Source organism: Parasteatoda tepidariorum, chromosome 7 (genome assembly GCF_982258835.1).
Source record: "Parasteatoda tepidariorum strain Cologne lab strain chromosome 7, Ptep-v5.0, whole genome shotgun sequence".
Taxonomy (NCBI): domain Eukaryota; kingdom Metazoa; phylum Arthropoda; class Arachnida; order Araneae; family Theridiidae; genus Parasteatoda; species Parasteatoda tepidariorum.
The window spans coordinates 17938118-17955462 of record NC_141761.1 but is presented as its reverse complement, the minus strand read 5'-3'; the positions used below and the strand labels follow the sequence as shown (position 1 = coordinate 17955462).

General features: G+C 29.1%; 3 protein-coding genes across 3 annotated transcripts in view; 2 read left to right on the top strand and 1 right to left on the bottom strand.

Moving 5' to 3' along the window:
* Positions 1–7831, top strand: slx1 (structure-specific endonuclease subunit SLX1). The gene is made up of 4 exons (XM_016067778.5): positions 1–387; positions 1976–2027; positions 4753–4938; positions 5825–7831. Exons 1-4 carry the CDS (start codon positions 221–223, stop codon positions 6173–6175), a joined length of 756 nt encoding a protein of 251 aa, XP_015923264.2. The 5' UTR covers positions 1–220; the 3' UTR covers positions 6176–7831.
* Positions 7832–14168: 6337 nt separating this feature from the next.
* On the bottom strand, positions 14169–14754 carry LOC147806930 (uncharacterized). The gene has a single exon (XM_087167436.1). The coding sequence runs from the start codon at positions 14637–14639 to the stop codon at positions 14262–14264; it is 378 nt and encodes a 125-aa protein (XP_087023562.1). The 5' UTR covers positions 14640–14754; the 3' UTR covers positions 14169–14261.
* A 212-nt stretch (positions 14755–14966) lies between these two features.
* Positions 14967–17345, top strand: part of LOC107451613 (carboxypeptidase D) — a 52228-nt gene continuing 49849 nt past the window's right edge. Inside the window, exon 1 of the mRNA XM_087167432.1 lies at positions 14967–15952. Within this exon, the coding sequence (XP_087023558.1) occupies positions 15079–15952 (874 nt within the window). The 5' untranslated portion in view covers positions 14967–15078. The remainder of the gene's footprint in view (positions 15953–17345) is intronic.

Genomic DNA, 17345 nt, shown 5'->3' with positions numbered 1-17345 from the left:
AAATAGAAAGTCAAAATCTATACAAATAAAAATAAAGAAATTTTGTTTGAAAATTTAAATTACATATACCTATGAAGATTAGTTGATATCGTTGAATCTGTATGAAAAATGATAAAATAGCATGAATAATATTCTTTTTAAGTTTTTAAAGATTTTCCTGTTTATTAAAGTTTTCTTGTGATATTAGATAAAGATTTACTACTATTTGTTTCAAAACAAAATGGAAGTGGAAAATTTCTACGGGTGTTATTTATTGTATTCTTTAAATGAAAAATATAAAGGAAGAACTTACATCGGTTTTACAGTGGATCCAAATCGCCGAATCCAGCAACACAATAAAGGAATGAAAGCGGGTGGTGCTTTTAAAACAAATGATAAAGGACCATGGTACAGAGTTCATTAATTTTAGAAAGAAGTCTTATTAAAATAAGTTTGTTGTTGCGCACATAGTATTAATACCCTATTTTTGCTTGTCTGTTAGCTTACTATAAGAGTGTTGATGAACGAAATTTTTTTTTCACAGAAATAATTTTGGCATGATGGCAAGTGCCTGAGATTTACATTTGCCCTGCAAACCAAAATTTGTAAATGCAAATGTCATTGTGCATAGATAAATAAAATAGACAAATAACTAAATAAAAAATTAATTACACTAATTGATGCAAATTTTACATCTTTGTTAAACTCCATTTAAAATTATTTAACATAATAAATTTTTAGGTTGTAATGAGGCTATAGGAGGAATGTAGGCTATCAGAATAATAAAAAATTTAGTGATGCTTTTCTGTTTAGTTCTGAATATACTGTTCTGTATATTCAGATAATTTACTAGTTTATTTTTCATTTAAAAGAACAAAGCTGGCACCTATGAAAATAAAATTAATGAAGAAAAAAAAACAGTTGAATATACTTGCATCAGGTAACTTTGCATATCTCTTATTTACACATTCTTCACAGGTATAAGAGTGTTATAGAATTCCAATTGTGTAGTTATGAAAATGTAAATATGTGTATCATAACAGACATGACATTAATTTCTAGGCTGTTGTAATTCATTCATTAAAAATTTACTTCTAATTTGTTATAATTTTATCAGAATATAATTTTGACAACTTTACGAAACATAAAATATGACTAAGTAAAAAGCTTAGTTATTGAAATGAAATTCGTGTAATAACATTTTAGTGTTTATGATTTGCATAGCTGTATTTTTAGTTTTCCTTAATTTAATTTCCTTAAAATTCAATTATTTCTTAATTACGGCCCTGAAATATTATACTTCCTGTACTAGAAACTGTCTGTTAATGAGTATGACACAAAGAAAAATCATTTACTTTCTTAGAATTTTTAAAAAAATACTTTTCGAATGGACAGCAAATGGCACCCAAACATTAAAGTGACCCATAAACTGTAAGCCAATTTAATAATTTTTTCTCAGAGACCCAGAACCTTGTAGTGCATAGATTTCCTACTGATTTATATAGCATTTGTACAATGCATACAAAATAAGTTAATAATTTTTATGTTATAATTGGATTTTCAGGTACTAGGTCTCATTCTTAATGGTTTAAGGACCTAACCTTCAATATGCAAATTAAATTGTATTGATGATATTTGATGTTACAAAATCAGAATTGAAAATATTTTTTCTTTGACTAAAAATGCAACGTTTCAATAAAATTAAATTGTTGACTTGGAAATAAGGGGAGGGGGTAATCATAACCGGGAAAATTTTGTCCATAATATTAAATAGTACTCTTTGTGTGTTTTGCAATATCTTTCAAATTATTTATAGACGGTGTGCCTATAAAATTTTAACAGTTTTATTATATGTAATATTTTATTTGTAAGATTTTATTTGTAATGTTTTATTTGTATTGTTTTATATGTAATATTTAATCAATGCATTAATGCTAAAAAGTTTTTTTTCTTTTTTGTAAATTCTTGTTCAATAATTAAATTAAATTTTTATCAGGGACATGGTACTTGTAGTACATGGATTTCCTACTGATGTTTCTGCTCTTCGAGTAAGTTTTTATTTTGTTATGACACATATGATATGACACATATTTCTTTCTGTATTTTAATTTCTCTTAAATATCACCCCTTTAAATTATGATATAAATGCTATTATTTTAGTCTCCAAGCATTTGACATCCAGATAAATTCATATATAATATTTTTTTTTTAATAATATGCCACACGTCTAATCAATGGCTAGAAGAAAAAAAATTTAAGCCAAACATTCAAATTCTCAATTTTTTGCAGAATCGCAGTAACTAGCTTTACTTGTGACAAAGCAATGTTTTCTTTAAAACTTGTAATTACTTGCAGTCTCAATTACTTACTGAAATGTAATTTGTTAAATTATAATTTTAATAGATTATATTGCTTTCAAGTAATTTCAAAATGTAAGAATATTGAATTCTTAAAAATAGAAAAAGCAATAAATATTTATTAAAGTGCATCGTTAAATCATACTAAAAGAATGCTCCATTTCCTAGCTTACTTATAAGGCTAACAGGCCATCAGGATTACAGTTATTATTTTTTTATTAATTAGAAATAAATTATAACTAAAAAGACAATCTCAAAATAATTAAGCAGTTACTGATTTCTTAGGCTATTATTAAAAATAATTAAATTAAATGGCAATATATTTTAAGTATAAAATTTATATACACAATAATTTATATTTTATGTGTTTTTGCACTCAAATTTTTTATTGAAATGTGTACAGCTTCATTTAAATGTGCTTTATTTTTTTACATATTGTTTTTTTTTATTTATTTATTAGATATTACAAAAAAATTAATTTATAATTATGCTCCTTTATCTTTGCAGTTTATACACTTACCTTTATACACTGCTTAACATGTTAAAAATAACTGATTTATGTAAAGTTGCAGTCTTGACAGCCAACCATTAACAGTAAAATCAAATGTAGAGGGCATGATAGAGCAATACCTGTTATCTCTATAAAATGCAGTGCACCAATCTATTCCTTTATTCAAAAATTCATTATGTTAGGTATTTGACCAAAATAGCACCATAGGTTGTTTCTGTAAGGAAAAAAGTATTTTATTAATTATTTCAAGATAGCTTATTTCTTTGAAATTCAATGTGGTGTTGCAATAATTAAGTGCAAAATATTAGCAAGATATCATTTGAGTTCTTACGATCCTGGACAAGCTGTTACACTACTGGAAGCAGGTCAAAATGTCACCATTGTGGCCTCAGTAATGGGAGTGTTATAGAGTTGTCATCTCGTGATTAAAGAAGACCGCTGAAGGTGGAAATGCTCTGCGATAGCATGTTGGCGGTCGTTATAGGTACATCGCACCACAAGAGGAACAGTATGTATTCCCAGCAGTTAAAGGAAACTGAAATGTTACTCCCAAGCAGATAGCTGCAGACCTTGCAACTACTAGCGGTACACATGTTTCTGCCAGAATCATCTTACGGCTATAAAATCTAATTGGTTTGCATGCATGGAAAATTGTTCGATGCATCCCACTTTAACCAAGCCATCGTTGAGAAAGATTACATTGATGTAAGGAACATATTAGGTGGGGTAACCAGCAATGGTTCAGGGTGATGTTCTCCAAAGAATCTCAATTTACTACGACAAGTGATTCTGGCTACCAGTTAGTGTGGAGAGATAGAAGAACATGTTCACAACAATAGGCTCATAGACGTAATCGGTGTGGCTCAGGCATGCATGTACGAGCAAGTATTATGCATATTGTCTGAATACTGCTTCGCATCTTTGAGCGAGTTTGTGTAACATGGCAGTGGTTTTGCAAAGAGATTATTCTGGATCATGTTTGTTTTTTCAGGGATGTAGTAGATCTGGACTTTCTGTTATGATACGTGGCCTCACAGGTTCACTAGAAAGTAAAGATATTTTATGTATGCCATGGCCTGTGTACTCCTCGAACTTAAATTCTATAGAGTATGCCTAGGAAGTTCTTTGCAGATGTGTTTCACAGAAAACACATCCTTTCTAAACCGTACAAGAGCTGAAAACCACATTGAGAGAGAAGTGGGGCAATATCTCCCAAAGACTCTTCAATAGTTTACTTGACAGCATCAATAACAGATGCAAAATGTGCAGTATTGTCCAAGGTTATTACACATCTTATTGAGATACTAATTTTTGTATCATTCTGGCAAAAAGAGCCATTTTTCATGACTTTTAGGAAATCCTCCATTGAGCATCTTTTTATTTTTAATTTTATTGTTTTTCTATATATCAATATCTGAACTATTTTGCAAAATAATAAATGCACATTGTCCCTACTAAATATGTATTTAGTTTCATTTCATCAATCAATGTCTATTATTAATTATTCTGAAAAATGTAAACTGTTCCTCAGCAATTGTCAAGCAGTTTATTCATAAAAATGAAACTAATATATTGTTTTATAGTAAGACACTTAAAGTTTAACAAGATTCATTTTCTCTGTTCTTGGATGTAATGTTTTGCTACTAATTTCAATATATTGTAACAAATAATTCAAATTTATTTCTTAATGAAAATTATTCAGAATTTAACATGTTGGAATAGAAATTTCATGTGTCAGAATCGGAATTTTACATGTCAGAATCAGTATTTAGCATATGGGGGTTGTTTCTCGAACTGCGATTGCTTGGCGAATAGCTTGGCATTTTAAGCTATTTTGTGTTAGTGATTGTTAAAATGTAGGCTGCTAAAATATCCTGTATAATTAATATTAGTTTATTTTTGCAGTTTGAATGGGCTTGGCAAAACCCTGATAAATCTAGAAGATTGAAGCATGTAGCTAAGAAAGTCCCCCGAGAAAGTGCTCTGAAATATAGATTTCGTGTTATGTCTGAAATGTTAAGAGTTGGTCCCTGGAACAGATTACCTTTGGCTGTGCAGTGGCTGGATATAAACTACAAGCAAGAATTTGATGTAAGTTTTATCTTTCGAATTTGAAAAAATTTATAAATAAACGGTGACCTTCCTGGAATTATTAACAATAAACAGTAAGGGTGTACAGTCTACCGACAGTTGACGTGCAGCCAGTGTGAGTAAGAAGCAGAATTCTGTTTGACCAGCCATTGCTGTAATTCAAGTGTGAAGCATCTCTTTGGAAAGTGAGTTAATTCCACCATTTCCCCCCTGCTCTCTATTGCTTACCAACCTTTGTATTATTGGTCCCAAAAACAGCTTGAACATTTCATTTCAGATCGCATGAGATCACTTTGTTTACTCTTTTTGCCATACCTCAATGTCTTTTTATATGTCATTTTAATAAGATACTTGCTAAGCCTCTGTACTACTGGCACGGTACTTTCCAGATCACTGTGCTCGCCCATTTCACCTCTAAAACCCCTGTTGGATGAAGTGGCAAAAAATCAAGATATTTGAGAAGTTTGATTTTTGTTCAAAAAAAAAAACTTGACAATTTAATTACTCTAAAATTAATTAGAAATTGAAATATGTATGGAATTGTAAGATGTATTTTTCATCTTCAGACGTAAGGGTGCGAGGCTACCAAAGATCATAGTTCTACTGCTAATAGTTTTGTCTAATTAAAGAAAGTGGGGGGAATGTGTACCATATTTAATAAAAAGTCATATTCTTAAGTATAAATGGAACACGAATACGAATTACTTTTTTCAATTATATTGATGAAGTGCTGAAACTATATTCATTGCAGAACCTTCTCAGTTTTATTGAAGTTGCATGTTTGTTTGTTTTTTCCAGATATAAATCATGTATAATTATTTTCCAACTTCATAGAAAAAATTTATATGATTGCTTTGTATATTAATGATTATCTTCTTTTTTTAAGGTTTCTAAATTACCTCCATTACATATACCTATATGCATTGGTCCAGTTCAGCCACGAAAAGTAAAAAAGACAGGCACTGAGTGCGAAACTGATGAAGAAGTGAATTTGAAATTTTGTTACATCTGTGATAATATTGTAACTAAAGATGATAAACAGTTTATATGCTTTAATTCTAATTGCTTGCAGATATTTCACATTCTTTGTTTAGGACGGAATTTTCAGTCTTGTACAAAAGAAAAATTCCTCCTTCCCGTTGAAGGTTTGTGTCCTAATTGTAAGACATCAACTTTATGGGGTGATGTAGTGCGGTATTCATCAGGATGTTATCGTGATACTAATTCTGCATCTTAAGTTACATAAGTTAAGATGCAGAGTTACATAAGTTAAGTTACTGTGCAAGTAAGCAGTTTACTTAATCGTTAAAATTGTTTATAAAATTGTTTTAATGATGTATAGATTTGTTTATTTTTCTTGCACTCCCTAATGTGCATTTATTTTGACTAACATGCTGAAATTAATCTGACTAATCTAGCAACTAAGTCATGAAGTATTAAAAGTGACAAAAGGTTAAGCAAAGCACAAATTTTCCATTAAGCTGTTCTTTATATAGATACATATAAAATGGCAGGCTTTGAGTTTTTCTAAAACCACTTAGTATTTTGAAACTTAGATGTCAGTGCAACTATTTAGTTTATATAGATATGCAATTTACTCTTTAAAGGGTAATTTGTTTTGACAATTTTTCTGTTCATTAGAAAAGTTAATTTAACAAATTTCACTGAATTAATATTGCTCTAATTAACTCTTAATAAGGTTTACTTGGATATAAATTATAAGATAAAGTCTCAAAAATTTAACATATTTCTGAATGTTAATATTGTGTACATGCAGTAGGCTAACTAGAAAATCTGGCTCTTTGCAAATTGCCTACTTTATTTCTGAGGCTTATTGTAGTGAGACTTGTAGGTGTTTTACAAAGTAACTTTGAGTTTGCTAAGTGTTAAATTTCCAATTAATCTTTAAAAGTTCAGTTTTTTTAAATAGTTTAAAATTGGTAATACATCTTGTAATAACGTTGATATTTGTATTTTGCATAGTTTTTTTCATCAAATTTTTCTGTGTAGCAATACAAAAAAAACTGTGATATATTATTTTTTATATGTTAAATTTTATTTTTAATTACATGTAAGTGAATGGTATATCCATATTATGCGCATGTTTATAATATTATATTTTGAAGAAACTTTTTATTTTATTGCAAATTTAACATGCTTTTATTATGAGAGCTTTTGGTCCTTGGCTGATTAGTGTGATAAAAAAATATTTTTATCTAGAAAGGTCTGTGACGGATAACAGCCCACAAAATACACTAAAAACAGCTAGTAATATGAAGTGATATGAATATGTATAAAGGATTTGTGCCATTTTATGATTTATCATGGTTCCAACCCATTTATGTTTAGTTACTTTTTAAAAGGACAATTATTCTATTCATAGTTAGATAATACAGACGCATGCTGTGCGCGAATATATTAGTGATGATTCTCAATTTTGCAGATACTTTTTTTTAAAAAAAATATTTATTGTGATATAAAAAAAAGTATCTGCCCTCGCAAAAAAAAAATTTATAGTGGGGGGAGAAAGAAAATGCAAAGCAGATTGAATAATCATGATTTAAAAAAGAAAGTCAGTGTTTAGTTGTATGTTTGCTGCTCCCAAAGAGAAAAGATATAACTGCCACTTTAGCCCAAAGATTAACAATCCCATCGTTGATGGTTGAGCTTACAATCAGCTGATTTTTTACAACTAAAATAAACGATTGCGATGACAGTAGGAAATCTTTTAATGTAATTTCGTTTAGAGCGAAATTACTAACATTACTTAATTTGATAATTACTTCATATGAATGTATTAATAATTTCCATGTATAACTCTAATGTTCAATAACATGCATGTGATGTGCATATTTTTTTGCCAAGAATAAATAAAATTATTTAAACGGTTTTCATATATTTAATAAAACTATTCAATTATCAAAAATATTATGAACTTGCAGATACTTTTGGATTGTGTGTGCAGATACTTAATGTTTTTATCTTACTATGATTTTATTTTACAAAAATTGTAGCACAAATGTTTCAACATTGGGATTTGTTTTGAAGAAAGAATTATAGTTCAGCGTAATAATGTATTAATAGTACAGGTACTTATACTTTGATCTGAAATCAATATGCAGTGCTTTTTCAAATCTTAAATGGTAAGTAACAAAAATAAAAATCCACTTAGTATAAGCAAATAAACCAGTTTTTCAATCTAGAAATTTTTCATGTATAAACCCCTTTTGGTGACTACAAGATAATTGGTTAAGTTCTGTTTCCCTTTTTCAATATGTATCAACCATAATCACTGAACCTAAGGTCATGTAACATTATTTTAGGAATTAGAAATAGAAACTACAATTATAATATAGTGGAAATAAATGCCTAAAAATTTTTTATCACACTAAATTAATGTTTGTTGAAATCCAAGGGTCCAAATCTCTGTTTATAAAAGTTTTTTTAAAAAAAACCTAAATGGTTTCAATATTTTCTGCTAAGTATAGATTTCATTTTACCATGACTGTGAAAAATGAAATGAATTATGGATCACATATTATAAAAGAGGTGTGTCTGTGTGTTCTATCTACATAGACCTCAGGCATAAAACTCAAATACATGTTATATACTGTTTAACATGACACAACATTTTAAAAAGAAAAAGTTGTCAAGTGTAACATAGAAACTGTTTGTAAGTTTTATCAATTTTATTTATTTAATTCATTTGGAAATCTATGAAAAATTCATAACCAAACCTTTTTTTTTTGTAATTAATCTGAAAGGAGCTAGATAGAGGAAATGTGTAAAGCTTCGCTTAAATGCATAAAGCTTGGCTTAGAATGAATAAAATCATAAAAAAATAGAGAACAATGTTTATCATCTACAATCAAATTTAATGTACATTAGTTTAATATAATGGATGAGCTTGCTGCTCATTACAAAACTTTTCCAATTGTAGAATAGAATAAAGTTTAATATCGCTATTTACTTTTCTTCCTATTTTTTATATTTAATTTAAAACAATCATTTGCAAATAGAAGCTATAAAATCTCCTTTTATCTATAAACCAAATATCTTCAGCAAATGATACTGCATCACCTCTCCTATATTTCCAATGAGTACCTTCACATGTTGTTGTTGGAAAAAATGAGGTAGCTGATGCCTAAGTTAAAGAAGCAACTGGAATAGTTTAAATTTCTGTCGTACTCACTTTTTTAGAAATCTGTTCCAGAGAAAAATCTGCTGTTGCCTCTTCCTGGGAATTTCTTCCAGCAGATGACTGGTACGGGGATAAGTAACCTGAAGTTGCCCTTAATTTTGTGCATGGCTTCACACTTTAGACTGCACTGTTAAGACCATCAAGTGGGCACTTAAAGTGTCTTAGATTTAACCAAAGTAAAAAGATATTCCCCATCTGTGGAAAATGGAATACCTTGAATTACGATTATCTCCTTTTCTGCATGGGATTTACACCCCCCTCTTGTATACGGACTCATAGAGCTGGCCAACCTAGACCAGTTAGAATAGGCAATGATTGCTCTTTAAAACAGCATGTATGAAATAACAAAAGGAATGAAACCTTTTACAGCTTTTTCACTTAATACTGGCTCAATATTAGACTTAAATTAATGCAGGGGTGATTGTGACACAAAGTGAAATACCCTGAAAATTTTATGTCCAAAAAATCGATAACAAGATATCAATCTATATACTATTCATATATAATTTCTTTGAATTAAGAGTTATAATTAAATGCACTACCAATGTAGAATATCACATTGTAGTAACTAATTTAAGAAAAAAACTTCGTTCTTACAAGAATCGTGACGTTGGATTTTAAAAACGCCAAAATACAAATCGCAATATTGGATTTAAAAAAGCAAAAATATAAATCGCAATATTGGATTTAAGAAAGCGAAAATATAAATCGCAATATTAGATTTTTGAATCGTGTAAATACGAATTGTGATATTTATTTTAAAAACATAAATACAAATTGCAATATTGGACTTTTAAATCACATGAATACGAATCGAGATTGCGATTTTTTAATCGCGTGAATATGATTCACAATGAGTAACTTTTGAATCGGGTAAATAAGAAAATCTATGTTTGATACTAAAATCGTAATATTAGCGGATTACGGTATAGTTTCAAATATTAAAAACGATAAAAATCCAACAAACCAAAAAACTAACATATTTTAGCAAAGGTTTCAAAATTTTAATTTTTGAATATAGAACTTAATTCTTACTTCAAATTTTAGATTGCAGTGAAAATTTCATCGGATTATAAGTTTTGTTTCGCGGAAGTCTGCGAATCAGTGGTCTTGAAATATGCAGATTTCTGCAAAACAAATCATATGCCCTGTTTCTAGGCTTGGAGGAATGATCCGAAATTCCGGGGTACACACCCGGAATACAATGACTCTTGTTAATATTAGACTAAAATTTAATATTGGACTGGTTGATTTAGGATTATTGAAATAATTGACACCTTGGGACACCCTTGAGTGCCATAGCACACACTAAGGGTGTCCTTGTTTTCGACAAAATTTCTAGATTTAAAAAAAATTAAATATTTTGATTTATTATTCAAAATTAAGGAAATTAATGTGACTATATATAATAAACAACAAAAACACTATATGCAATGCAAATTTAATATTTAAAAAAAGATTGTTACAAAATGTTACAATAAATCGGTCTATTTTAACGATAGTAATTTAGAAAAAGTTTTTAATATGACAATTAAAACTTTTACATGGTAATTAACATGGTTAAAACTCTCAAAAACTTATCAATCCTCAGATAACTAAATTAAAGAACTTTATCAAGGAGTACAGAAAAGGAGAAAAAAAAGTTTGGTCTTGCTATTCAAGAAAAAGCTAATGGATCATTGCTATTAAGAATGAATATTAAATAAACTCTTTCACCACCAATATATGAAATGATTTTATAATTTTTATTTTGCAGAATTATGAGAATTCGATATTGGGTTGCGGAAAAAATATTTTGCCGTTTGTCATATTATATTCATGAAACATAAAAAACATCATTAGGAGAACATGGAGTTTTAGTTTTTTCATGTTTATCAATATCTCTATAACTAGCTGTTTTAATATAACATAGAATGATTTATTTAAAAATTATTAATACACCAAATTAGAAAAAAGTTAACTGAGGTAACACAATAAAAATTTTATTATTTATTAAAATGAAACACCTTAATTGAAGTAAAAATATTTTTATAAATTTTCAAATTAACTATAAATTTTCTATTTATGTTCATCATTAAGTTTTGTTCATCTGTACCTTAATTGTGAACAAGTTAAATCTTTTTTCTTTTTAATTTTGAATAGGTAACTATTATTGAACTTATTTTAAATGGATTTACTTTTATAAGATATTTACACCAGCTTGCAATAACAAGGGTAGAAAAATGCCTTGAAATCGATAAGTTGTGTAAAACAAGAAATATAACACTAACGAAAAATATCTATCACCAAGCAATTATAATTGAAACATGACAAAATTAACTCATGTCATGTAAGATGTTTATTTTTAATTTCATATCCAGGGCTCGAAATTAACGGTGGTCCGTTGGTCCGTGACCACTAAAATCGGAGTCCGACCAGCATAAAATAATAAACAGTGGTCCGCCGGACCACCATCCGCCGCAGCCGATCTCCGCTAATCTATTCTCGATCTTATGAAACTTAAACGATCTTACTTAAAACTATTTTAGAGCTTATTCACAATTTTTTTTTAAAAATTTTTTATACAAAATTAATATTAATCAAAAAAATGCGATTTAAATCAAAAATTTATGATTTTAAAAAAAAAATCATGATTTTTTCAATCAAAAATGATAATTTTTTTTTATTTATTTGCAGCTAATAGGAACGCGTAGACGGACCAGTGAAGTTTTGTGCGGACTAGTAAAATGTTTTAGTTACTGGTCCTATGGACCAGTAATTTTTTTAAAACATTTCTACCCCTGATATCCATTATTTTCGATATTTACTCAATTTCTTTAAAAAGGGATTTGATCTTATATTTTACAGATGAAAAAAAAAAGATGAATATTATAAAACCCATACATAACAAGGACTCCAGAAACAAAAAAAAAGCTTGTTTAATCCAGTGACCTGCGAACTTAAGAGTCCTGAATCAATAAAAAAAATAATAAAACTTGAGAAACATCTTATGTGAATGGACAATTATAAGCAATTTTTTTAAAAAATCTTAATGCATTAGAATCCGTCAAAACCACTAGAAAACATTTTATAACTTTTTTAAGAGTGTCAATTATTAAGTTATTTTTGTAGCAAAAAACGCTAACTTTCGTTTTTATCTAAAACGGGGAGTCGTGATTATTCACGAACTGACGTCACTTGTGTACATCTGCCGTTCTTTTACAATTGCTGTGCATTTTTGCTTATGTTTGAATTTTCGTACTTAAATCTAGCAATTTTAGATGGTAAATAACTATGCGAGAATAAAGATATAATAAATTGAGCCCTAATGTCGCTTAACAAAAACGTGGCTGAAATGTGACATATTTTTATAATATTTTCTAATAATAATAACATATAATAATTTATATGGTACCCACTGAAACATTGTTAATAGTTGATGGTTCTGAAGATTTTTAAGTTCAGTAAAAAAGGAGTTAGAATGAGTTATGGATGCCTGATATTACTTAGTAAAATGTTATAAATAAAAAATAATTTTGTTCTATCATTTTTTTTAACCATGTTAATCTTAGTTTTAAAGTATAACTCTAATTTTTTTTCATGTTAAGTGAAAAAAATGGGAAAATTTTTTTTTATTAAATAGTTTTAGATTTTAAAAATATACAAAAGCTTAAGTTATTGATTTTTTTTATTTATTTATTCTAGTTGAATTTAATGCACGGAATTATCTTCAATAGTCTTTTTTAAAAAAATGTGATCCCAGTTAAACTTTTAATTCATTCTTTAAAAAAAAAAAAAAAACATTCAAGTTAAACTGGGGGAAAAAAGAAATTTATATATTCTAGATTTTTATTAACTTTATTTTACTTGCATTAATATATGTTATAAGAGTATTGAACTCAAGCATATGCATTTATTTAGTTTTAATTGGAGAAACAAGAATTAAATTTTATAAACACTTAGCATAATTATAAAACCCAAATATTTTGCACATAGATTGTCACTATTATAGATGAACTTCATTTATGAAAACACTGATTTTTTTTTAATGCAATGCCGAATAATAAAACCATCCACCCTTTATCTAAATGTATACTATTTCTATCCAATGTGCAATTGATCTGGATTAAGTAATTAGGCTGTAATTGAGCATGTTACTTTAACTTAAAAATAAGTTTCTATGAACCTGAGTACTACTCATTTTAACCGAAAATAAATGTTGATTCGCTGTGAAGAGCTACGTAATCATTTCTTCAGTTATTTTAGGGATAAATAAACAATTTGAAGCTGTAAAAATATTTTTTCTATTTTCCCACACTCTCAAGCCGTAAAATTACTTAACAAAAATTTTACTAATAATATACAAAGGATATTCATACGATATAACTGATATTAAAATTAAATTCAACTCATCTTCACTCAAACTTCAACTTTTGATATAGAAGTCTTTTGGGGGAATTTTAATACTTAATAATTTAATAAATACACATTTGGAGAAAAAACAATCAGTAAAAATATACTTGAGGGTACCCCTTGGCGACTTATGTTTGGCACCATTCCTATTTGCGCGGAACACCGTAGTAACAGGAATGGCAGCCAAAACATGATATTTCAATAAAACAATGGAAAATTTCAACAAAACTTGTATAAAATTGCAATGAACCTAATATACGCAAAATTAATAAACCCAATAAAATGTAGTCATTTTTAGAACCAGAAGCAAAAGTAACCTTACCAGCCGGTATTCTACTTAGAACTAACTGACATCCGAAATCACATATACCGTTGAACATTTAAAAATAGCGGTATAATCTCAACCAATTCGAATCACGATTGTTTCAACATCACCCAGCTTGGCGAGAATCAAGAGGCACCCTCAAATATAGTCAACCCAGGAGAGAAATTTGAAAAGTTAGGATTGAAATTTTAAAAAATTAAGAGAAGCTGTAATTTTCCATTGCTTAATTTTACATGTTTTAACTACATATAAAAGGATTTCTGAATTTAGTAAATGTAACCAGATAAAGTTAAAAATGAACAGTTAAACTACTTTATTAGAATATTTTTAATAAAATTTAATTTTATTCAAATCTTCGTTTTCTGCATATATTTACATCATTACACACAGGACTGATATAACAAACTAATTATCTGAGTCAACTTCACTATCGCTTTTATTCACCTGTTCTGAACTTTCTTCGTTTTTCCGCTGGCAAACAGATTTTAATCCTATTTCACACCTGTAAAACACATTCGTTGAATCGCTGCTTTGAATTGATAAAGCTACACTTGATTGTCCAGAATCAGCGATAACTGTCTTTAGTCCATCAAAATCTAGAGCTTTATAAGCATTTGTAACATAAATTGTTTCAGTTCTAAGGCTGTCCTTTTTCTTGCCTATTAAATACGGTTTGTTTTTGATTTCGTCATACCTTAATTCACACCATGAAGGGCGAAGAAGTTTCAGAGCCTTTTTAGCCAGTGATTTTTCTTTCTCCAATTCATTCATTATTGGTAGCATTTATTCCGTTGAACTAGATAAATTTTAAAAAAAAATTATATTGTAGACAAGTCGTTTCAAAAACAAATAATGAGATAAACATCCGGTTGATCATTTCTGCAACAATATTCAGCAACACAATTTGCAGTTACAGTTTGTTTGCTTTTATAGCAATGAAAAATATTCATGTGGACGTTGCCTATTAGCCGCGACTAATAATTAAATAGATAAATCTTATTGGCCAAATGATATAAGCCAGAAATAACGATGAGGATAACAGCCAATCAAATAAGCGTATTCGACTAAAAATTCTGTTAGCCAAGCAGAAGCTACGCAGCTTTTTAGTTGTTTCACTAAAAAGAGGCTTTCAAAATTGTTTAGTTCTTCTACTAAAACCGAAACTGAAAGTTTTTCTGGCAATGTTGTCATTCAGAGGTTGAATTGTGCTACGAAATAAATAATGGCGTTGATGATGAGGAACTTATTTATAAAACCGTTTTGTACATTTTTGGTGCTAATTATTTTTAACTTTCAAAGCAGTCCAACAATTGGTGCAAACGCTTCTCCAGCATTTAATTCTCTCACATCGAATTCATCACATTACCGTCATTATGAAGAACTGAAGGAAAATCTGCTGAAATTAGAAAAAGATTATAAAACTTTAACTAGTGTTTATTCCATAGGTCAAAGTGTAGAGAAACGGGAACTATATGTTATACGAATAACATCAAATGTAACAATTAACAAACCTATGTTTAAATATGTGGCTAACATACACGGCAACGAAGCAGTTGGTAGAGAACTACTTTTAAACTTAGCTCAATATTTGCTTGAAAACTACGGAAAGGACGAAAGAGTAACAAAGATAGTTGATTCAATTGATATACATTTATTACCATCAGCTAATCCCGATGGCTTTGAGTTTGCTCGTGAAGGTGATTGTTTTGGTTCCTCCAAACCAACTGGAAGAGAAAATGCGAATGGAATTGATTTAAATCGAGATTTTCCGGACCAGTTTTCTTTGGATGAAACAACCAGAATGACTGCTGGTCGTCAGCCGGAAACAGTTAATTTAATGACTTGGATTGTTTCCAATCCGTTTGTGCTTTCTGCTAATTTACACGGAGGTGCATTGGTTGCAAGCTATCCTTTTGATGATTCTAAGTATCATAAAATTTTTGGTGTAAAAAGCCCCTCACCAGATGACAAATTATTCATGAAGTTAGCTAAAACTTATTCAAATTCACATGCATTTATGAAAGAGGGACATATTTGCCCTGATGATGATTTTCCAGGAGGAATTACTAATGGTGCAGAGTGGTATGATGTTGCTGGTATGTTCAATGTTTAAAAAATAGTAGTAAAATACAGTATACAAAAGATTAAGTTGTTTTTCTTGGGGAGATTTCCATATCATGATCTGTGCCAGAATAATCATCAAGTCTTAGCAACTTTCGGGCAGCGACCCGTAGGAAATTAAAAATAAAAACTTCGCAGAAAGGGACCCATTTGAAAGGTATACTTTATAGCTACCTCCAGGCAAACATCTACATGTTTTTTTTTATTTTTTAAATGTGCAAGTTTGAAATCTATGTAGCACTTTAGTGATTGAACTTGGCGCGACAGATCACGATCCGGAAATATCCCTTTTGTCTTATAAATAGTAGGTATAGCAACAAGGGCAAAACTGTATCTAATGGAAAGATTTCTGAATTTGTATCAAAGCCAAAATTAAAGTTAAGCTTGGGGACTTCTGGGTAGTGACTTGCTAGAAACTGAAAAGAAAAATCATTACAGAAAAGAATCAACTCGAAAGTTATAACTCAAAGCCAACCCTAGTGAACCACAACATATTTTTGAAAAATTTTAGTAACCTTTTGGTGCCTTGCGAAAGGTAGTAACAAACAGATATCAATAGGGGAATATTTCCTATATTATATCAGGGATCTATCCAGGCCGAATTTATTACCGTTTAGCGGTACCTTCACAAATTCAACATTAGGAAAAACAGTAGTTTCCCAAAATACTTTTTCTTAAAATTTTATTTTCGTATCCCTTAAGAAACAATAAGTCCATATTTTTGTGTTGATTTTTGATATAATTTTTAATTTTTCACAAATTATATTTAAATTTTCACAAAATAGGCACCTCTCAGAAAAACCTAGACAGACCCCTGAATATTCTACGACAAGACTTTTAATAACTTTTCATGCAGATATTGTTACATTTAAACTCTAAATTATTTAAATTACTATAATGTAATTTTTAAGTGATAGAGATTCCATCAGTGTCTGTCTATATCTTCTATAATTGCTAATGTACCAAATGGTTTTTGTACTTACAAGAATTTAAAACGAAAATGCTTCGTGGTTTCCAGAATAGCTACAAGACGTACTTTTTGAATTTGTTTCTTTTTGTGAATTTTTTTTTAGTTGTCTAAAATTGCCTAGTTGTTTCCAAAATTTGGTGATAATAAAATTTTCATTGCAACTTGGATTTATTGTTCTGCAAGGGGCTTCATACTTTTAAGCACATTTTTTTGAAAGTATAGGTAATGTAGCCTGTATTAGGTGATCATTATAAATTAGGTAGCCATTCTTTTACTGTCTGTATGTTAATTTCTTGACAGGCAAGTTTAGATGTCCCATTAATCAGTGCACCATGGATGACCCAACTATATTTTTACCCAATACTTTCAATTGTTAGAATTAGGGTCTAGTTCATTTC